Here is a 22,793-nt window from a genome sequence, read left to right on the forward strand (position 1 = left end):
TTCTCTCTCAAGCCTCAGTTTTTTCTTTGTCTGCAGAGTGGGGATAGAACTTATTCAAGTGGTATTAAGATCAGTTAGAGATACTCTGTGACACATCTCAGGCACCTAGTAGGTGCTCAGTTAACCTCAGTGTCTTCCAAGCTCCAGCTAGCTGGCTCGAGGAAGGTTCAGCCCAAGTCAGGATCAGGACCCTGGAGAGCTCCAGGGAGTCCTGGTCCTTTGAAAAGGGTTGTGCTCTAGACAGGGGTCCCCAAACCCTGGGCCCCGGACCACGCGGCCTGTTAGGAACTGGTCTGCACAGCAGGAGGTGAGCAGTGGGCAAGCGAGCGAGCGAAGCTTCATCTGCCGCTCCCCATCGCTTGCATTTACCACCTGAACCATCTCCACGCACACACCCGCCCCCCCCAACCCCGCCCCTGCACTCTCCCCCCCCTCCCCCCGGCCATCTGTGAAAAAATTGTCTTCCATGAAACCAGTCCCTGGTGCCAAAAAGGTTGGGGACCACTGCTCTAGGAAACACTGCAGTTGCGGGGATGGACGTCAGCTTCATCCATCCTGTCTTTCTCACACATAGGGGAAGTGTTCTTTCTCCTGGCGGTCCACAGGGTAATTTTGGTGATATATGAGCCCAGATTAAAGAACATCCCATCACATAATGAGACAGTATTCCCTTTTCATGTGTCTTAAGGCAAAAGGTGCAGTAAGCTGGCTTATTTTTTAGCACCTCTCTGACACTTGCTATACTTGGTTTTGAACTAAGAGACAACACAGCTCAGACTCAGAACCTCTGGCTTAGAATTTAATCCCATTTTATCTTCATTGCATTTATTTTTGCATTTATCTTCTATTTGTGGTAAGAGAGAATGGTTTTCAGTTTATCGCGGCAACTTACAGTTTTCTTATTACATAATATTTATTTAATGTAACAGAGCATATTGATTTATAGAAAACATTAAGTAAGTAATGCAAAGATGATACGTGTATGTGGCACAAAAAAAAATTGGCAAGATGGTAAGAGTGATTACAGTTTGGATCAGTTAACCTCGCCTCATTGCCGATGGCAGAATGCCAGCCCAGGGAGAGCATGGAACTTGCCCGAACTGCTCAGCAAACTGTACCTTCTGACCCTGTGGTCTTGGGTCCTTGCCCCAACACCACCCTGCTAGCTCAATGCCTTTTGAACAATGCTCAGCTTTCCAGTTGACTCCATTATCCTAGAAAACGTAGGGAGGGGCAGCCCTTCTTCAACTTTCGTGGCATTCTCAGTGATCCGACCATCCCCTCCCCCTATGAAATAAATAGCTTTGTCCTGGAAGTAGGGAGAAAACACCCCACAATTCCAGTATTGGAATGCAAATGAGCAATTAGAGTCAATTAAAACAGGATACAGTACAATTACCACCAATTGTGGTAACCTTTATATTCAGTAGGACTTGACCTGCTAAAAGGAAATTAAACAATAGTGAAACAAAAAACAAAAAAAACCCAACCCAACCTCTTTCTGAACCAAAGGGTATGCTTTGGTCAGGAGTCTCCTTTCAGAGGCCTGAGAGGTCTGACAGCTGAGACCCTCCTCCCCCGACACCCACCTCTCTGGGTCCAAACCACCACTGGCAGTGGCCAGGAACAGCCAGCCTTGATGGTACCTTGTCAGTGACCTTATTATGCCCGTAAGCAGACCCTGCATAATTTAGCATAATGCCTGAGCCCTGCTTGGCTCCCTTCCAGACAGATCCTAGGGCCTCAGACATCTTGAAACTGAACTTTGCACCTGAACTTCCTTGCCCTCCATCAGTGGACTCGCCTGTCTTTTAAAGCCACATCTCCTGTGGTTTCTTTATTTATGAACACTCCCTAAAATCCGATGCAATTTTCTGAACCCCATTTTATGTGGTTCTAGCATTTCAGATGGACAAAGCACAAGAGCTATTCTGAAGACCTGCATTCTAACCTCGGGGTCCAGATATCAGACTACTGATTTGTTTCTCTAACTAATATTTATTGAGCACATTGTATGTACCTTATGCCAGCCTGGGCACTGTGGATACAGCAGAGAATGTAAAAGACCCAACTCCCTTTTTCTGTGGAACTTACAGTTTAGAAATGTTAAATTTGCAAGACAATAAAACAGCTGACAGACAACAGCTACAGTGCTGGGCAGATGCTGGTGTGACTGAGGGATGGATGTGGGGTGAGGGTCAGGGAGGACGTGGTAGACAGGCGTGGTTTATAGTGAAGAGGGTGGCTCCTGACGTAAGACTGAGGTACTTGAAACCCACCACCGGGGGCCTCCCTGCCTGATGTGGACAGTAGATTGGACGATATCGCAGCTGGAAGGCAGGGCCCCTGGCTGTGAGGAGTCCTCAGCCCTGTGGGGATTCGGGCATACCCAGGACTAACGCCGTGGGTGGCCCAGGAGCCGGGGATGGACGTCCGGACAAAGGGAGGCATGAAAAGGCAGGGAGGCCTGAAGGAGGCCTGGCATGCGCCCCAGCAGCGGGAACCTGGCATAGTGAGAGCAGAGTGGTTGGGGGAGGGGTGGAGACCGATGGAGTCGTACAGCAAGTGGGGGCAGCGCCAGGGTTGGAGCACAGGGTTCCTGACGTGAAGCCCAGCCCTTCGCTCTGTATCCCAGGACCCTGAGTGAGAGACTGGGAGGTGGACTTAGGAGGAGGAAGACACAGGCCAGATTCTTATTTTTAAAACTTGGGCTGTGGAATGGGGCTGTCACATGACTGAGAAGAAAGGTGATGAAGGGCCCTGCCAATGAGGATGAAAGCAGGGTGTAATTTCAGAGTATAGTTGGAGATCACGTTGGCAGGACTTGACGCTCCCGCTGGGATGTGAGGGCAGCCTCGGTGAGGCTGACTGCAGCCTGAGCACCCGCAGGACAACCTGGAGGTGCCTAGACATCCCAGGGGACCAGATCTGTGCTCATTTCCACATCTTTGGCTGGTTCCATACCTTCCCCGCCTGACTCAGCTCTCCTGTTCCTGCTTAGCCTTGGAGACCCAGCCCCAACCCCGCTGTCACTGCCAGGAGAAGGCCAGAGCCCTTCCTGGAGAGCCTCCAACCTGTCTCTCTAGCCTCCTTTCCCGGTTTCACGCTGCTGTGGTGGGTTCATGACCCTAGGCACCTCATCCGTGTGCACACATCCGGCAGTTCTTGAGCACAACACCTGGTCTCACCATTCTGAGGGCCGGGACTAAGGACCTGCAGTGGATGGTGAAGGCATGAGTGGAAAATGGACTAGAGCAAGGGGAGCAGATAGCGGGTTCTTCCCAGCTGAAAATGGAGCTGCCTGGAGTCCCCTGCGGAGGGTTCTGGGGCCACATCCAGGCTTAGCTTCAGGATATCATGATCAGTGAGTGATGTCTGGCATGGGCACAGGAGGGATGTGGCAGCATGTGTATACCATTTACGTGCAAGTTCTCGATAGCAAGATGTGTACTGTTTGGACAGTCTACAGCTACTCTTGGGAAAAATCAAAGGTGATATGCACGTGTCTAGGATGGCTGAGGGTAGAGACAGATTGCGAGGGGCTTTTAGGAGAGCTGGGCCATCAATGCATCTCAATTTTCATACTGCGCTCCAGTTGCGTGCATTACATAATGATCCTCCTGAACCACCTTTTGTACCCTGGCTCCGGGCTCTCAAACATCAGCTTACAAAGGGATTGTTCTAGCTAAGGCCTGACACCCAGTGGTTTCATTTTGGCAGGCTGACTCGTCCGCGCTGTGGTCTTCGGGCAATTTACCTGAATATTTTATTTCCCTTATGGTTTTACAAAATGAGTGTAAAAAGGAGGGTGTGGGTGCCAGTGGAGAGAGTGGAGTTCTCCTAAATGTCCTATAGAAGCAGAGCCTCCATTTAGAACTCTGAACATTGGAATTGTTTCAGAATAATCACCAGCCACTTAATAAATCCTGCCCGTGTGCTGACTGAGGAGCAGTCTGCTCTGTGTACCGCCAAGGGCACGGCAGGCTGCGTGTGGCTAGGTTATAAATGACCCCTGATGCCACACCAGTGGCCCAGTCCACTCACCACAGACCAGACAGAGCACAACCAGCACGTTTATTCACATCAAGATGGTCCCATAGATGAAGCCCAAATGTCTATGATTTTCGTTTGCTCTTATGTTTTACGGGATAACATCTTTTTCCCTAAATTTTGCGAGCATTGGGGGTTAAGCTCCAGAAATATCATTCATCAGGTCCTGGGCATTTTGGATAATTAATCTTCTGCCGTACAACGGAGACCAAAGTGGAAATTATACGATGAAAGCAATAGATTTTAGCCTTCCCAGCTTCATAGACATAAGCTGGTTGATTAGGGGGGTTCATTTTGAAGGAGGAGAATCAAGCATTTGTGTGAAATGCTGACGATCTGTGATAGATTGTGCCTACAAAGCTAAGGGAAGTGGAGATTTTATAGCAATCTTAATTAGCTTTCTGGGCAGGAACCATCGACATTTACTGTTTACTGGTCTCTAATTTATTATTATTATTACTAGTATCGTCTACTGGTCTATAGTTATATATTTGACTTGCTTTCAACTTCTTTGGATGACCATATATGTGACAGCAAGAAATTGTTTGTATTGATTACATGCCTTGTCGATTGAGCCAGTGGTTGAACTGGGAACACGGACATCGAAATTTGTGGGGCAGAGTTGTGGGTGGCCTGAGGTGGGTGCCATCATGGTAGGTTAGGAACAGCGTCTGGGTGAGATCATCCAGGCTTCCAGGTTGTGTTGGCAGGACCCATGGACACCACCCCCTGCTGGTTCTTATTTCCTGTTGTTCAGGACTGAGGTTAAATCCCTGCTTTGTCACTTACCAACCAAATGACTTAACTTCTCTGAGAGTCACATCTCTAAAAATGGGGAAAATAACCCTGAATTTGCATTGCTGTCGTGGGAGTCACATATACAGCCTCATGGTTGATTGCATGCCCTGGAAGTCAGACAGGCCTCCTTGTGAATCCCACATCGGCCATTCCTTAGCTGGGCCGCCCTAGGTGAGTTAGCAGTGACCCCTCTGACATTCCTCGTATCTAAAAAGCCGATAATCATAACTACCTGGAGAATGATGCCTGGTGTGTGGACGTGGTGAATAAACATAGCAATTTCTATCGTCATGGGTAAAGTGCGCAGCATATAGTAGGATTTTATTTGTTCCTTCTTCCTTCCGTCTCCATTTCCCATGTCCTGAACTCCTATTCATCCTTTACGGGACAACATCTGGATCACCTCCTTGGAGAAGCCCTCTCTGACTACCCCTGAGATTAGCTACTCCCTTCTCTGTGCTCCACCATCCTTTGCGTTCCCCCGATTACACAGTGCATTAGTCATCTACCTACATACACGCCTGTCTTTTCTGTCAGTGGGAAGCCTCTTGAAACAGAAACTTTCCTGTGACTCCCATTCATTCAGGAGTCTAGCTCAGTGTTCGGTATATAGGAGTGTTTAGGGTGTGTGGGTGAATGAGTGAGTAAATAAATAAATGAGTGGAGTGAAGGCCTGAGCCACTAGTGAAAGGAACCCTGCGTTGCAAAGGGGTGAGAGGCTCCAGAGTGATGGAGGGATTAAGATCTTAGGTCCTAGAGCACAGGTTCTTTACTTGAGGAATCTGAGCCTCTGGACCATCCAAAAGCTGGTGCACGTATCTGTGAAAGTGCACACTTGGGGGAAAGGGGGAGAGGGTCCATAACTGTCATCAGATTCTCGGAAGTGTCTGTGGCCCCCAAATATTAACAAGTTGATGCTCTAAATAGGCGGAGGGATGAAGTGATTGGAGGAGAGGATGTGACGAGGGAGAAAAAGTAAGACCAGGAGGGGACACTGAGTCCTGAGGGCACCTCAGATAGAACAGGAACTCCTGTGCTCTGTCAAGGTGTTGCTGTCTCCTTCTACGCAGCTCTTGTTCAGGAAAGCTTAGGGAAGATTTCGTTCCTTTCACTGCCTTGATTCTTGCACAGATTCCATGGGCTGCAAGGGTCTCTCAGGTTCATTGGGTCCAATCACTTGCGTCCAAGCAGACCAAGCGGAAATGATTCCAGGAAAACACTGGGTCTTTCCCACCCTAAACAGCTCCCATCCTCCTCTCCCCCTCCCATTCCCTTCTCTGTTTTCTCCTCTCCTCTCCTCTCCTCCCCTCCCCTCCCCTCTTGGGGCTTCCCTGGTGGCGCAGTGGTCGAGAGTCCGCCTGCCGATGCAGGGGACACAGGTTTGTGCCCCGGTCCAGGAAGATCCCACATGCCGCGGAGCGGCTGGGCCCGTGAGCCATGGCCGCTGAGCCTGCGCGTCCGGAGCCTGTGCTCCGCAACGGGAGAGGCCACAGCAGTGAGAGGCCCGCGTACCGCAAAAAAGAAAAAAAAAAAAAAAAAATGTGGGTCAAGACCCATTAGTGAATTGACATGAATTTAAAGGCCGTGACCAGTTCTTAAAATGACCCAGTATGATAGAAAATATTAGAGTGTGTCACACATGTGAGATGAGCATGAGTTTGTGAAACTTCCTGTCTCAGCTCTATGTGTGTATGAGTTGTGATATCGTATATATTGCTTTCTTCCGTTCTGGTCCAAAAAAGATTAGAAAGCACTGGTACAGCACCACTGTGGGCTCTCAGTAGGTGCTCACTGCAGGACCCAGCCTTGAGGGGGTGGGTGCGAGAACAAGCTGTGTTAGGGCTCACTTCTTACCGCTGCGCTGGGCGGCCCTTTGCTGCCAGCAAGAAGTTAGGGGCCTGCCGCGTTGCCTGCCACTGTCGCTCCTTCTTGATTCTTTCCTCTCCTCTCCTGGCAGGTGGTGTATGTCACCGCGACGTTCCCCTACCTCATGCTGCTGATCCTTCTGATCCGGGGGGTCACGTTGCCCGGGGCCTCCGAAGGCATCAAGTTCTACCTATACCCCGACCTCTCCCGGCTCTCCGACCCGCAGGTAAGAGTCGCTGGCTCCGTGCACAGCTGCCCTCCACCTCTGGGAAGCCTTCTGCACGGAGCCTCAACGACCCACTGAGGGAAGTCTGTGGCCCCTTCTCAGAATAATACTTTTCAATGCATAAATTACATGCACAGGGAATCAAATACATTGAAATACAATCACCAAAACATGAAAAAAAGAGATTTATGACATGGTAATGTAGCAAGATCCAGCATGAGGTCACTAATTTCCATGATTTCAAAGCAGTGATGAGCATACGTGATATTTGGAGAACTCTGTACAGTGATATGAAAATATGTGGGATTTCTACCGATTACAGTACTGTGGTCTGTTGCCTGCCTTTGTAATTGAAGGAAATGCTACATTTCAGTTAGAGGTCGTTTAAAATAAAAATACACTTTTTTCTCCACCTAAGAACACACATCTCTGCAGGCGTGCTTCTCTGAGAGAAACTGGGTCTTTGTTGGTGATTCTCCTTGCAGGGGTAGGTCACAGAAACCAAATAACTGGTGACCTGGCTAAGCTGTCAGTTGTCTTTGGAAAGGCATCAGCCGTTCTGAATTCTGGGTAGAACTGTTTATGCCGAAGCCTCTCCAGGTGGGTAGGGGTGGTGTGCCGGCAGGGGGGAGGTGTTAGACAACAGATGAACACAGCATCTTAGGGGCCCAGGTCTTCGCAACCTCCACTACTTGTTAGAAACTCCTGGGGAGCTTTTGAACATCCTGATTCCCACCCAGAGCACAACCCATGCCATTTAAAACAAACTCTCTGGGGGTGGGTCTCAGGTCTCAGTATCTTTTGAAGGCCCCCTGGCAATTCCAATGTGTGAAATAACATGCTCAACAGATATCTTAGTGGGTGAAGAGGTGCTCGTTTTTCTTTGAAAACAAACACAGATCGTGCCGTAGAGTGTGGAATCTGCGTTCAGCCGATCACGAGGCTTGCAAGAGATGTCAAGTCTTCCGTCTCTGGCTTGCGGCCGCCCCCTCTTAGGAGAATGGGGGTGTGAGGAGTGCTGGTTCGCACAGCTCAGCTTGTAGCTCATTACGGTGGGTTCAGGTGCACGGCGGCGGGGCCCGTGTGCTCGTTTCTGTCTCAGTTTGCCCCGCCGTGAGGGCCCCGAGGCTCAGGCCCCAACAAGCAGCAGCCTGAGTTGCAAGCAGAATCCCAGGAAGAAGGAAATTAGCTCCTGACGACTGGCTTCACTGACTCCAACCTCCGATGCCAAAGGCTCAGTTGAAGAAGCAGTTTTGGAAAACAGATTTCCACAATCACTGCTCTGTGCATTTTTGTTAGGTCCACAAATTCTGCCTTGATCCGGATGGCCGTCCTGTTCCCTCCTCTGCCCACCGGCTTCCTTCTCCCGGTCCTCAGGGCTGGCCAGTCCCGAGCATCTCCCAGAGTCTCCAAACCTGGCTGATCCTCAGAACACCTTGGCACATGCTGAAATGCATTTTCTCGGGGGGCTGAGATGGCACCTGGGCATCTGTATCATTAAGCTTCAGAGGCCATTCTGATGATCAGAAAAGTTTGCAAAAACCCAGCTGATACCTACAGCGTTGGAGCCCTACACATAGACACGTGTGCACACACAGACACACCCACCTCCACACGCAGAACAGAAGTGAGGCCAGGCGGTTCACCATTCAGACCACCTGCCCGAATCATCCCAGATTCCTACCGGATCTTTCCTTTAGGCCTCTGGGTCCCAGGCCAGCACGTATCGGCAAGGCTCTTCTATGGAGTGGCTGCTTGGAGTGGTGGAAAGCACACGGGGCTGGGAGTCAGGACGTGGATTCTTCCTCTGGTTATGCCACTGGTCCTGAGTGACCTTCGACAGGTTCCTTCTCTCTTTCTCCTTCTGGGCCTCAGTTCCCCGCTGATGACATGAAAGGGTGAATTCAGTCAGTGGTTTTCAAAGTAGATATGGAGAGCCCTGAGTTTTCCATGAGCATGAGTCGGCAAACTGTGACCTGCACGCCTCAGCCCTCTGCCCATTTTTATAAATAAGGTCTTATTGGAACATGGCCATGGTATTATTTTTTTTTAACGTATTGCCTGTGGCTCTTCAAAGGCAGAACTGGGTAGTTGAGGCAGAAACCATATGACCCCCTGTATCAAGGGTTCCAAGACCTCCCCCCATCACCACCCCACATCCAGTGATTTATTAGAAGGGCTTGCAAGACGTAGAAGAAGTTATCCTCTTGGATTTGGTTTATTTCCATCATCAGTGGGAGAAAAAGACACATCAGGCAAAGTCTGGAGGAATCCACACCAGGCGTAGAGCAGTCTCTCCCCTTCCTGACAGGAGAGGCTGCACAGAACGTCCTCTTTCTTCCAGTATCGAAATGCGGCAGCACGTGGGCAGCACTTCTGCCCAGAGGAGACTGCTCCGGACTTGGAGTCCGGGTTTTTAATGGGGGCATTTTATTAAGTGCATGATCGATCACAGTCCTGTGGATTGCAGACCCCCATCAGGAAAGCAGGCATTCACTGTAAAGTGCATTGCTTGTATGGACAGTCCAGGCAGGCTGGTCCAGCAGCATTGAGTGCTGCTTGACAACCGCATCACTTGGCATCATAGGGAATGTCGAAGTGGAGTTCCCAGACACCAGGGCAAGCCATGCCTCCTGGAGAGCAGCGTCAGGCCTGCTGTGGTAACGCTTTCCTGCATACCTGCAAAACATTAAATATTCACTGTTTGGCCTTTTCTAGAGAAAGTCTGCTGACCCCCGAGTTGAAGAACCTTCAGACACCTGTGAGGGGAAGGTTGATGGGCTCCGACCCCACCCTGATCCCCCCACTCCATCCTTGTTGCCCTCTGCCTCTACTGCCACCAGCCTCATTCAGGCCACCACCATCTCCCATTTGACAACTACAGAAGCCTCCTAACTGGTCTTCCAGAAGTGGCTCTTAACCCCTCCAGGCTACTCCCCACCCAGCAGCAGAGTGATCTTTTTGAAATATAAATCTGGTGGGCACCTCTTTGTTTAAATCCATTCTGGGGTTCCCTGTGGTCTTTGGAATAAGATCCAAGGCCTCTAAGGTCCTCCGTGAGCTGCCTCCTTGCTGCATCCCCCATCACTGTCCTCCTCTATCATTCCACACCTTAGAATTCCAGATTTTGGGCTCCTTTCTGCCCCAGGACCTTCACACATGCTGTTTCTCCACTGGGAACACTCTTTCTCCCCGAGACTCTCCTTCCCCACCTTGCCTGAACAACACACAGTCACCCTTTAGGATTCAGTTTAAACATTATTTGGTCAGGCAGGTCTGTCCCAACTGCCAACCATGCACCCCTGGACTGACTTTCCAAAGCACTTATCATGTTTGCGATGAAATAATCACCTATATATGTCATATATATGTATGACCTGTATGATTTATTTACTTTCCATTTATTTGCAGCAGATATTTACTGAGTGCCTACTCTTGTGTCAGAGATTATTATAGGTATTAGGCATATGGAATTAGACAGTGGACAAAAGAGTGATCCCTGCCCCATGGAATTTATATGCTGGTTGGGGAAGAAGGTAGTAAACAAAATCAAGTAAAAGATGCCATCCATTAGATGGTGGCAAGAACCATGGAGACAAAGTATGGACGTGGGGAAAGAGTGCTGGGGAAAAAGGGCTGTGATTCCCAACAGGTGGCCAGGAAGGGCCTCTCTAAGAAGGCACCTTGGAAGCTGGGTCTGTATCTGCCTTGCCCACCACTGTGTCCCTAGGCCCTGGATAGCTCAGTGCCTGGTACGTAATAGCTCAGTAAATGTTTGCTGAATGAATATAAGAGCCAGAGCTATTTTGGTTTTTAAAGAAAGATTTTGTTGCTTTAGCAAGAAGTCTAAAAACCTCAAGCTCACCAGATCTGTGAGCTGTAATGTTTTTTGTTTCTCTCTCAGTAATGGCCAGAAAATGGATATGTTTGTGTGTGTCTCCACCAAAAAGCAATAGTCATAGCTGATTGTCTGGACAGAGATATGGATAGTGACCCCAAAGGGTAAGGAAAACGAAACTCCAGGTAGCTAGTGTTTTTTGGAAGCTGGGGTGTGTTGCAGGAACGGCTCAGCATGTCTGGAAAGGGAGGTGGGAGCAGCCCCGAACCTGCTCTTGTTCTGCTCTGGGGGCTGAAAGGCAGACAGTGGAGTGTACAGTCATGATGAGTCTGCATGAGGGTTTTGATGGCTCCTCAAACTTTGGAGGCTAGTGCATCGCGCAGAGCTTGTCTCCTTGTGGGGAGAGAGGGCAGCATCTGAGCAGGTCAGTAGAATCACAATGCCCCAGCTGGGATGTCTACTCGACAGATAGAGAGATCCAGGTCAGAGAGGCTGAGCCACTTGCCTGTGGCCACACAGCAGCTTAGCAACCCAGTGAAGACTTAGAGCCCAGGGTTCCTGGGTTCTGGGAAGGCCAACTCCTAAATGAAGGGAGGTGAAGTCTTAAGAAAACAGATCCATACCACCCAGTTACAACTGTTCCCATTTGTACATATTCCAGACCATGAAGAAGCAGAGGCCACTGGTTTTGACTCCTACTCTCCGTTATTGGAGATGTGGCCTCAAGCAAGGTTCCTCACCTCTCTGGGGTGAGTTCCCTCTTCTTTAGAATGAGGATCCCAGGCTGTACTTGCCTGCCCCATCAGATGACCATGAAGGTCTAGCATGATGACCCAGCCGTGGAGGAATATTCGTTTCCTTTTATAGTTATGTACTTAATGTGCATTAGAAAAAAATCTGGGATATCAACCAAATCAAAATACACACACACACACACAGAGTTGACCCTTGAACAACACGGGTTTCAACTGTGTGGGTCCACTTATACATGGATTTTTTTTTTTTTTTTCAGTAAACGCTACAGTACGATGTGTGGTTGGTTGAATCCCCGGATGCGAGCCCCAGGTACAGAGGGCCGACTATGGGACTTGAGCATCTGCAGATTTTGTTTTCTGTGTGAAGTCCTGGAGCCAGTCTTCTGAAGATACTAAAATCCACAAATCCTCAAGCCCCTTGCTGTTGGCCCTCCATATCCACAGGCTCTGCATCTGCAGACTGAACCAGCCACAGACCAGGTAGTATTTTCCATCTGCAGTTGGTTGAATCTGAGGATGTGGAACCCGTGAATACAGAGGCCCGTCAGTATACACACTCACGTGTATATATGTGACACCCCTCCCCACAACCTCACACACATACTCTGAAGGGTAATTTGGCAAGAACTTTGAAAACCAGAAGTGAGCATAGGCTGCCGCCCAGAACATCCCTTACGTGTGTGCATAAGGAGGCATGCACATAGAGATTTGCCAAAAAAAAGAAAAAGAAATATTTTATCATAGGAAACATTGGAAATAAATATCCATCAAATAATGACTGGTAAAAATATATATATATATATATATGTGTGTGTGTGTGGGTATATATATATGCATGATAAAATAAGGTTAATTTTTTTATTTTGCAAATTATGTTTATTATCTTGCCATAACATTCTTTTTTGTAACATCTTTATTGGAGCATAATTGCTTTACAGTGTTGTGTTAGTAAGGCAGTATTAAATAAATATTAGAACAAACATGGACATGGCAAAAATAGTGCAAGTGAAAGGCGGTTGGCTGAAGTTTGGGCCACAGCCGGGGCTGGAGGGACATCTGGGTAGCGTTAGGACTTTAGGTGGCCACATGCTCCCACTCGACACAAGAGGCCAGCTCTCACAGAGAAAGTTGGTCGGAGAGCTGCTGGCTGGAAATATTTTATCAGGAGGTCAGTAAAAGCCTCGGTCTTGTGTCTCTTGGTAGTGTTCTCCTTTTAGCCAGTGCAGATTTTTTTTTTCTGAATAATCATCTTAAGTTAGTTTCCCATTTGTACTTCAAATTGCACCAAGAAGGCAAGTTCCTGGAAAGTGTCACTCGGTCTAGCTGTTTGGCTGCTCTCGGAGTGTGAACACACTTGTTTCGTGGGGATGATCTAGAAGTTGCAGTGTGCAGGCTGTGAGGGACTCAAGCGTTGATTCTGGAGCCACCTGGGTGGAGAGCTGGGAAGGAGAGGTGATGGGGACAGGTGAGCCACGGGGAGGTCATTGGTCCCCGGGGCTGCTCCATCCGGTCCCTGGGGAGTGGGGGGTGGTCAGTGATCTCAGGTGCACTGAGGGGTCAGCAGGGAGTGAAGTGAGCACTTGGTTGGGAGTCCTTCCTGATCTGCAGACCCCACGAGGACGGGCATCCCGATAGTCCTGTGTACCACTCATCTGTCACCAGAGCCTGGCAAAGCTGCACCTTACGTTATTCCAGATGCTCGTTGCATGAACCTATGTGCCAGACATCAGCGTGTAGAATGAGTGAGACCCCCCCTTCCCCTCAGGGGGCCCACAGTCTGGCATAAGAGGGCAGAGTCACCCCTCCTCGCCTGAGTTCCTCTCCATGTAAGAAGAGGGAGAGGCACTGGGCGAGATCACAGCTTCTCGTCCTTCCTTCCAGTCAGTTGAGAAGAATGTGGCCGCTTGTTACTGATAACCGTCCTTGCGCCAAAGCCGGTGAACGATTCAGCCTTTTATACATACATCCACGGGGATGGGAAGCGGCTGCACTCCTGCCAAGCCTTTCCCCCTCATGCCTTCCAGAGGCTTACTTGGTGGGGGCCTCAGGGGCGGGGGGTGCTGATGGCTGAGGCTGCACGTGTTAGAACCCCCAAGTCTCCTGGTCTCTCCTGCAGCCTGAGGCACCGGCCCTGTCCTGGGGCTCCAGTGATAACTGGGGGGCTGCACATTACCATCAGAGCTTCACTTCTCTGCAGACATGTTGGGGGTTCCCTGAAGTCTGGGGCCTGGGGTGGGGGTGTGGTGCCCATGCAGGTCATCAGGGGGAGGGGAGGCAGTGACCCACAGGAGAAAGATGGTCCCCAGGGTGCCTTCCCGCCCCATAGGGTGCTCTTCTCCCGGCATCCGGACCAGAATGGTGAGGAGCTTAGTTAGATGCAGCCCTGCAGCCTCCCCAGGATCCAGCATCTCTATTAATTCCAGGTCCGGGCCCAGCTCCCCTTCCCTCCTGCTTACAAGGGGCTCAGACACGCCTATTTGCTGTGTCATTTACATTTACAAAGGGACATAGGGAGCCTGACTGGTGCAAAGCTCTGGACCCCAGCTCCGCAGGGCCTTGGACAAGGGAAAATTCCCTTTGAGGGATCCTCCTGGCCCCTCTGGGCTTGTGTGGCAGGGATTCTCCATCAAAACTGATTGTCGGGCCGGGTCGGGGAGTGTTCACAACAGCCACCTCTTCCTGTCTCCCAGCTAGTGAAGCAGGAGAGAGAACTCCAGAAAGTGAAAGTAGATAAAGAGCTAAGTTGTGGGAGCCTGGGAGCTGGGAGAACACCTTCTTCACAGGAAAACACAGGGTCGAGAGAGCCATGGAAGTTGTTTCCAGGTCTAAAAGGCTGTAGTGTCCATGAGGGCTTCCCAACCACCTGGTTTAAAACTGCAGCCCCCTTCCACCCTCCACGCATTCTGCCCACCTTCCCGGCTTTGGTTTCTCCCTGACACTTGCCAACATTCAGATGTCGTTCATTGTGTATCACTGTCCCCCACACGCTACAGTGTAGGCTCCATGAGCGAGCGCAGGTGACTGATCTGTTTCGTTCACTGTAGAACTCCAGCCCCCAGAACTGTGCCTGCCCCACAGTACGCGCTCGATAAATAGTTATTGAATGAGTGAAGGAAGGACGATTCCCACCAGAGCCTGTGTGACTTTGCATTACGGTGACGTAGCATACATTGTGGTTGGGGGTCTGCTCTCCAGAGAGAGGGGTTTTCAGTGCAGTGGAATCTGGTGTTGAGGGAAAGAAATTTGAGACACTACTGCCCTTGAGCTGCTGGGCAGCCTTCAGCCCATCCCTTTACTTCTCTGGGCTCAAGGAACTCACCTGTCCGTCCAGGTATGAATATCTACTGCACAGAGTAGCCGTGAAGCCAGTGTGCCTGGGAATGCAAACACACTTCTAGTTTTCAGTTTGGGTGCCCGGCACATAGGAGGGCACCGGGAAGTCGGCGTTGTTCCTCATTCTGTGTCCACGCCACTGGCGCTGGCCAGGGCAAGCCTAGGCCTCACAGCCCAAAGGGGAGGCCTTGAACTCAGAACCGAGAGCTTTTATCATGGGTCCAGTAAATTAAGTTTCTCGTCAAGCCCTTGAAGCTACACAGCAACTCGCCGCCTTTGTCCCCTGGCAATTTGCATTCCGTGGTCTGTTATAACTTTCTAAACATCTATTTGTCTTCTCTGTCAGCCCTGTGTTCTCTCTGAAGTGTGAAGTGCTTCCACTCCATTTTTTTTTCCCCTCAAATTTTTATTTTCTGCCTTTTCAGTGTTTGGGGAGCGGAGGGGCTCTTGCAGGAAATCACATTTTCCCTGCCCCAGATTCCTGCCACTCTCGCGCTTCATTGTGTTTCAAGTGTGTGTTTTCAGGGCAAGAATAGAAAAGCCTGTCACAGATCCAAGTCGTGGGGTCTGCTTTCCCAGGGCGTGTACAAGTTCCCCGAGTCGGCCTCCTCTCTGGAGGGAACTGGAGCCTGTAGTTAAGGTGTCAGATCCTGGGGATGGGGTCCAAGGATGCCCAAACAGTGAGAGCCCGTAGAACACCAAATCTATCCCCCTCCCCACCCCAAAGGAGGACAAATCAGGGAAAACAAGACCTCGGTTTAAAACCCTACCTGCTTACCCAGCTGGGACGAAGTGAGACAGTGGCGTGGACATATATACACTACCAAATGTGAAATAGCTAGCTAGTGGGAAGCAGCCGCAAAGCACAGGGAGATCAGCTCGGTGCTTTGTGACCACCTAGAGGGGTGGGGTAGGGAGGGTGGGAGGGAGGGAGACGCAAGAGGGAGGAGATATGGGGACATATGTATAACTGATTCACTTTGTTGTAAAGCAGAAACCAACACACCATTGTAAAGCAATTATACTCCAATAAAGATGTTAAAAATAAATAAATGAATAAATAAATAAAAGAAAACCCTACCTGATGAACCTCAGGGATGGGAGCATGGAATTTGGCAGTGCACTCTGATTCCAGGCAGGGACCCAAGGGAAAATGGGCCTCTTGGCTGTTGGACGTTCAAACCAATATTTACAAAATTGATATCGACTTAGAGACATTGGATGTGTTTTGGAAAAGATCACAAACCTCACTGACATGGGGGTTGCAAACCTCACGCCATGGGACTGAAAGTCCCCCAAGGTCTCCTTTCGGTACGTTTGATTCTGGGTTAGGGTCACTGCCCCACCATGCTGGTTTGTTTTCCTCTCAGTACCAAGCCGGGGGATGCAGAATCAGATCACACGTTGTTCTTGTCTTCAAGGAGATGGCAGTCTCTTAGGAAAGACACACAATAACAATAAAGTCAGTGGTGAAGGGCTGTGCAGTGGTCGGAATTCACCTGACACAGGTGTGCTCCTTCCAGTCGTCAGGTAAACGCCTCTGGAATTAGAGATGCATTATTGATCTGACATCATGTACACTTAAAGACAGTGAATGTTTGTTTCTTTACTGCTTGAAATTCCTTCAGAATTGCCTGCTGTTAGAATCAGAATTCCTGTACACTCCAGTGAGATTTTGTACATCGCTGGGCACCCACTAAATTCTTCCAACCACAGGTTTACTCAAGGTGAAGGTTTGTGCTTTTTAGTTTTCTGCAGTTTTAGCAGCACCTTATTAACCTGCAGTCTTGGTGGTTGAAGAGCTGCTCAGGTATCCGTAAGAGTAGTGCTACTGGTTACTGCTTATCATTTCTTGATGGCTGACTCTATGTCAGTTACTGTGCTTTACGAACTTGTCATTTAATTTATCCAATTCACTCAATCAGCAAATAGTCAGGTGTTGAAAATTATTCTGTTCCAGACTCAGGAGCTAAGTGCTATATATAAGTACCTTAAATTCTGATGACCAATAAGAAGTCCTTAGATTCTGTGACCGAGAGAAAAGTCCTATCTTACAGGATCTGAGAATCTTAAAACCCATGACCTAAAGGCTTTCAGATGAGGAGTCAGGGCTCCAAGAGGTTAAAGCACTAGCGTCTTGCTTACACAGCTAGCACTTGAACCCAGGTGAGTCTGACTCGGCCATGTAAAGGATTCAATGCTGAAACTTTCTGTCATATCTGATCTTTCTGGGCTCACTCTCTCTCTGCCCAGCATTGGGCTGACAGTCCTGCTTCTGGGGTCTTTGAGCATCCCAGACCTATGTGACTATTTTGCAGGAATCCTAGAATCTCAGCATTGGGTGAGATTCCCACCCGAGGTGCCCAGTGCAGGAATCCCCTCTGTAGTAACCTGGTCAGCCACTGAGTGGCCCTTCCTGTGACATGGAAGCCCCTCACCTCTACTTTGGGACAGCTTTCTACTCACCTGGGTCCCAATGTTGAGATATTCATTTATTCTTTCACTTGCTTGTTCTTTCTTGACTCATCTGCTCTAAGTTGTCAGTCCCCCACTTTGAGAGTATCCACCAGGGTTGAACACACTAATTTAAATGGAGCCTAAACTCCTGAGGCACAAGCCAGCCTCCTCTGGGCTAATAGCATAGCCTCCAAGATGGGCCCCATCCTCCAAGGTGGGCCTCTTACTCACTCACTCACTCTTTTCCTCACACAGCAGACCCAGGGAGCTCTGAAAAAGGAATCTGGATCATGCAACTTCCCGATGTTGTTATTCAAATGTATTTTCCTTTAATGCTTTGAATATATCCATAATAACTCCTTTACAGTCTTTGCTAAATCTGACATTTTTTAGGATATAGATCACGTTTTTCTGGTTTCTTGTTTTGTTTTGTTTTCTTGCATGTCTGGTAGTTTTTGACTGAATATTGTGAATAATATGTTGTACACACTCTGGATTTTGTTATCTTCCTCTGCAGAGTGCTGTTTTTTTATTTTAATAAGTAGTTCAGTTACTGGCTGATCACCTTAAACTTCTATAGGTTCAACTTGTTTTTTAGTGTGGATCTGTGGAAATCCCAAGCTGTTTCCCAAGCTCCTCTAATTTGATAGGAGTGGATAGGACTTAATGGGATTCTGAACTCTGTCTCCCCAGTAGATCTTGCCAGGGCTTGGCTTTAGGCTTTATTAGGTTGGAGCTAGAGTAGTGATTACTCTAGGGTGATGACTCTCAACCAGGGAAATTTTGCCTCCCAGGAGACACTTGGAAATGTCTGCAAACAGTATTGATTGTTACAACTTGGGGGGTTACTGGCATCTAGTGAGTAGAGGCCAGGGAGGCTGTTAAACATTCTACAATGCACAGGACAGCCCCTGCAACAAAGAATTACGGGTCCCAAATGTCCATAGTGCCACAGTGTAGAAAACCCTACTTTAGGACATGGTTCTTCCGCCTAATGGAAGGTCTTTCTGTGTCTCAGCCAGGTACCAAGGGTGAATACTTGGTGTTGACCAGATCTGTCTACTCGGGCAGGGAGGGAGCCCCGATCCCCTGGCGCTGCTCTTTCCCTGGTGACGTCTGGTCTCTAGTGTCTCTTGCATTTTCAACCCCAAGTGGTGCTATCTGGGAAGTCTTGGTGGTCTCACCCTGGATGTTTACATCAGCCACAGCCTCGTGGGAACCTCCACATGGACATCTGGGGCATCCGCTCTGCACAGTTCCCCCTTTCCTGTGCCCCACACTGCAGATTCCAGCTATTTCAGCTGCCCTACTCTCTGGCCCTGCCTGTTCAGCTTGGCGGGACTGTGTGTTCTGCTTGGCTCTAGTTGTTGTCCCCAGGCAGAGGGCTCAGCACACCCCTCTTGGATCTTCCCATCTCTCGGGGGTAGCAGTCTTGCCCTGCATGTTATCTACTGCCTGAAAATGGTTATATTTTTGTCTGCTCTGATAGTTGCTCATGGCAGGAGGGCCATTCCTTACCAGTCACTCAGGACCAGAAGCAGAAGTCTGACCCTCCTGCTTACAAGCCCTAGCAGCTTCCCCTTGCACTAGGATTAAAATCCAGACTACTCACCATGGCCAAGGCTGAGGAGGCCTCCGTGGCCTGGCCCCATGTCCCACGTGGTGCTGGGCATCCCAGGCTCTTTCCTACCACAGACCCTGTCTGTCTGGGCCACTGCCCCATCAGATATTCCCATGTCCAGCTCCTTCTCACCCTACAGGCCTCCGCTTCAAAGTCATCTCTGATCAGCTGAGCTCAGACATCCCCACTAAACTCCGTGACTTTAACCAAGCCCCTGTTTTATTTTATTCATGGGGCTGATGGCTCTCTGAAGCAATCGTGTGTTCATTTGTTGAAGCCTCACTGTTAGCCTCCCTTAATTAGAATGTGGACTCCCTGGCACCTGGCACAGAGCCTAGCATATGTTAGGCTTCCAGTCAATACTGGATGAGTAGGTGGGTGGATGGGTGAGTGGGTGGGTGGATGTCGTATGGTGGTTTAGATGAAGGACTGCTGACAGAGGAGAACAGAATTATTTCCAATTATATGTCCCAGAGAAGATTTTATGAAACAGGTAGGCTTTCATTTCATCCTTGAAGGATGGAGAAGGGAAAGCTATCTGGAGATAAGCAAAGACCAGAGAGTCTACATATACCAAGGAAATGGTAAGAAGTTCAGTGTGGCTACAGGATAGGTTTTGTGACGGGGAATCACAGGAAATAAGGTTGAGACAGTAGACCGAGACCCCTCCATTTGGGAGCATCATGTGTCAAGGCCAGAGAGCTGAAGATTTCATCCAGTGGTCAGTAGGGAGCTGTCGAGCGTTTCGGGGCAAGAGGTTGACCGGCATGAACAAAGCTGTAACGTCAGAAGAGTATGCAGACAAGAGAGGCTCGGCAGAGCTTGCCATCAGAGAGCTTTAGAGTCAAAGGGAGCTGCATTTGAGTGCCTGCCTCTCCCTCACCCACTGTGTGACCTTGAGCAAGTGACTCACTCTCTCTGACACTCGGTTTCCTCTCTTGTAAGCCTCCAGCAGGCAAGGTCCCATCTTTTACTCGCCTCCTGCGCCCTCGTAGATATGGTACGGTTAGATGAAACAGCACAGGGGAACTTCTCCAGGTGCATAGAAAGAGCGAGAAAATAGAGTATGTTTGGAGGTGAAGAGGGAAGAAGCAGAGATACGTACCAGATGACCTTGATCTGGGGGAGAGGGGAAGCTTTGCCATGTCATAGGGGATATGAGAAGCAGCCCTCCAGCTGTGATGTCACAGGTGTATGGGCAGGTGTGGCTGGAGTTAGTGCCATTGTGTGAGTTTGTCTAGCTACTTGCAGAAGCCCGAGAGGCGCTACAGAGAAAAGAGACTGATGTCAGCAAACATTCAGGATGCACATACTGTGTGCAAGTCCTGCCCATGGGGTGGAAGTATGAGGGATGAATCAGGCACTGGTTTTACCCTTGAGATGTCACCAGGAGTGGCCACAGCTGGGGCTGGTGAGAGCCACAGAGAGTGAGGACTCCAGCTCTACAGCACAGGAGAGGAGCAGCTGCAAGCCTGTCTCCAGGGGTTCTTAGGCCAATGTTTTAGAATTCCAGTCTTATGTTTATTCATCCGGCAAGTATCACTGAACACATACTGTATGCCAGGTATTGCGCCTGGTCTTTGCTTTGAAAATGAATCAACAGAAATGTACAAAGTATCCGCTCTTGCCGGACATTTGCTGGGCTCTGTGGGAGTGGGGTGGAGGGGTGGATGAGCGATATATTCTAGGACAGGAGTTTTTTCATTGGGGGAGGGTCTTTGGCCACCCCTCCCCAACGTTATGTATAAAATATTGTATATTAAGCATGTTCTTTTTCAATTAATAAACTTTTTTAAAGCAGGTTTAGCTATACAGAAAAATTAAGCAGAAAATACAGAGTTCCCATATATCTCCTCTCCCCTGGTCCCACTTTTTCCCTATTATTAACATCCTATATTTCTGTGGTACATTTGTTAAAATTGATGAGTCAGTATTGATACATTATTATTGCAGTATTTACTAAATAAGTCTATTGTTTACATTAGGGCACACTCTTTGTGTGGTACAGGCTATGGGTTTTGACAAATGCATCATCCAGCATTATGGTATCATACAGGAAGGACAGTTTCACTGCCTTAAAATTGCTGCACTAGGCATCCCTCCTCCTTCGTCACCAAACCCCTGCCAACCACTGATCTTTACTGTCTCCATAGTTTTGCCTTTTCCAGAATGCCATACATTATGTAACCTTTTCAGATTGGATTCTTTCACTTAATAATATGCATTTAAGGTTCCTGCATGTCTTTTGTGTCGTGATAGCTCTTTTCTTTTTATCCCTGAATAATATTCTGTTGTCTGGTTGAAGCACAATTTGTTTATCCTTTCACCTATTGATGGACATCTTGGGTACTTCCGAGTTTGATCATTGTGAATAAAGCTGCTATGAGTATCTGTGGGCAGGTATTTCGTTAGCATCTTTTTCTTAAAAAGAGTCCATTCACCCCCAACAGAGATCCCTGTTCTTGAGCTTTCAACCAAAGCTGCAGGTACAGTGTGGGGTCCCATCAGACTGCTTGGATTTCATGGCTCATCTGCTTACTAACTGTGTAACCGCAGGCACATTACTTAACCTCTCTGTGCCTTGATTTCCTCATCTGTAAAAAGGGTTGTTGTGAGGATTAAATGAGATAATGCTCATTCATTGTGTGCATAGCATTGTGTCCAGCACATAGTAAATGCTCAGTAAATGTTAGCTGTTATTTTCTTTAAGAGATGAATATGCCTTTAATTTTATTGACCAAAACTTCAGGCATTTTTGTGGTGCTACATAGTATGAACTTGTTAACCTATCTTGTTCTCACAGAATATGCTTTTAAACGCCTTGAGAGAACAGATACAGATGTTAACGTAAGCTATTGTGCTAGCTGTCATCGTACATGTAGGCAGAGCTAACTGACATTTCAAGAAGTCTAAAACCTTATGACTCCAAGTCTGGTCCCCAGACCAGCAGTAGCATTAGCCTTATTGGGGAGTTTTTAAGAAATGCAGATTCTCAGGCCCCATCCCCAACCTGCCCCATCAGAGTCTGCATCTCAGCAGCATCTTCACTGGTTTTACAATGTGGGAGTTTGAGGAGCACTGGTCTAGGAGCATTCAGGTCTGGCTGAGACGTATCAGACACGTCAGTGAAGGCTGTGGTCGGGGAGGAAGAGATCCTGGGGCCAAGTAAGGTGAGCAAGGTTTTCCCGGGTGTTGGGGCCACCTGCCTGCTCTCGCTCATGTTCCAGGGCAGAGGGTGGGAGAGATCACTCTGGGAATTCCTGTACCCATCTCTCTCAGGATCATTTGAGAATGGAATGGATCCCTTCAGGGATCGCCCACCCTCTAAAACTACACTGTCCAGCACAGGAGCCACAAGCCATATCTAACCGTTTAAACTTAAAGTCATTGAAATTAAAGTCAATATTCTGTTCCTCAGGTTCAAGAGTCAGATTTCAGATGCTCAACAGCCACATGTGGCTGGTTCCTCCCATATCGGACAGAGCAGGTATAGAATGTTTCTATCATTGCAGACCATTCTGCTGTACTTTTGTGCTCTAGAGGGATAAAGCCTCAAGAAGCAGAAGAGTCTGTGGAAACTCAAACTCCAAGTGCACCGGGTGCCAAGTGAGCCCTGGCTCTCTGAAGGCATGCTGTTGGCATTGTGGGTTCCTTTCCTCTACCCCTTAGGGGCCTGGTTATTTCCAGAAGAGTTCAAAGAATGCACATTGAAGAATCAGGACCAGAACTGTGGCCACAGCTGTCTTGGGCAGAGTGGACTGCAGTGGAGTTCCACCCAGTGACATGCCGAGGAGGCTGTGCTAGCTGCATTTGCAGTGGCCCCAGGACGGGAGGAAAGGGTCTTCCCCC

General features: G+C 48.8%; 1 protein-coding gene across 4 annotated transcripts in view; it reads left to right on the forward strand.

Annotated features, from left to right (window-relative positions):
- The window catches only part of SLC6A11 (solute carrier family 6 member 11), a 121,450-nt gene that overhangs the window by 46,844 nt on the left and 51,813 nt on the right, over positions 1-22,793 (forward strand). For all 4 annotated transcript variants that reach the window (XR_003796603.1, XR_003796602.1, XM_029242109.1 and 1 more), the window contains exon 6: positions 6,806-6,940. Coding sequence is in view for 2 of the 4 variants with exons in the window: in XM_029242109.1 (XP_029097942.1) it covers positions 6,806-6,940 (135 nt within the window). In the remaining 2 variants the exon portion in view is untranslated. The remainder of the gene's footprint in view (positions 1-6,805; positions 6,941-22,793) is intronic.

Source organism: Monodon monoceros, unplaced genomic scaffold (genome assembly GCF_005190385.1).
Source record: "Monodon monoceros isolate NGI ecotype Baffin Bay Population unplaced genomic scaffold, NGI_Narwhal_1 Super_Scaffold_3, whole genome shotgun sequence".
Lineage (NCBI taxonomy): Eukaryota > Metazoa > Chordata > Mammalia > Artiodactyla > Monodontidae > Monodon > Monodon monoceros.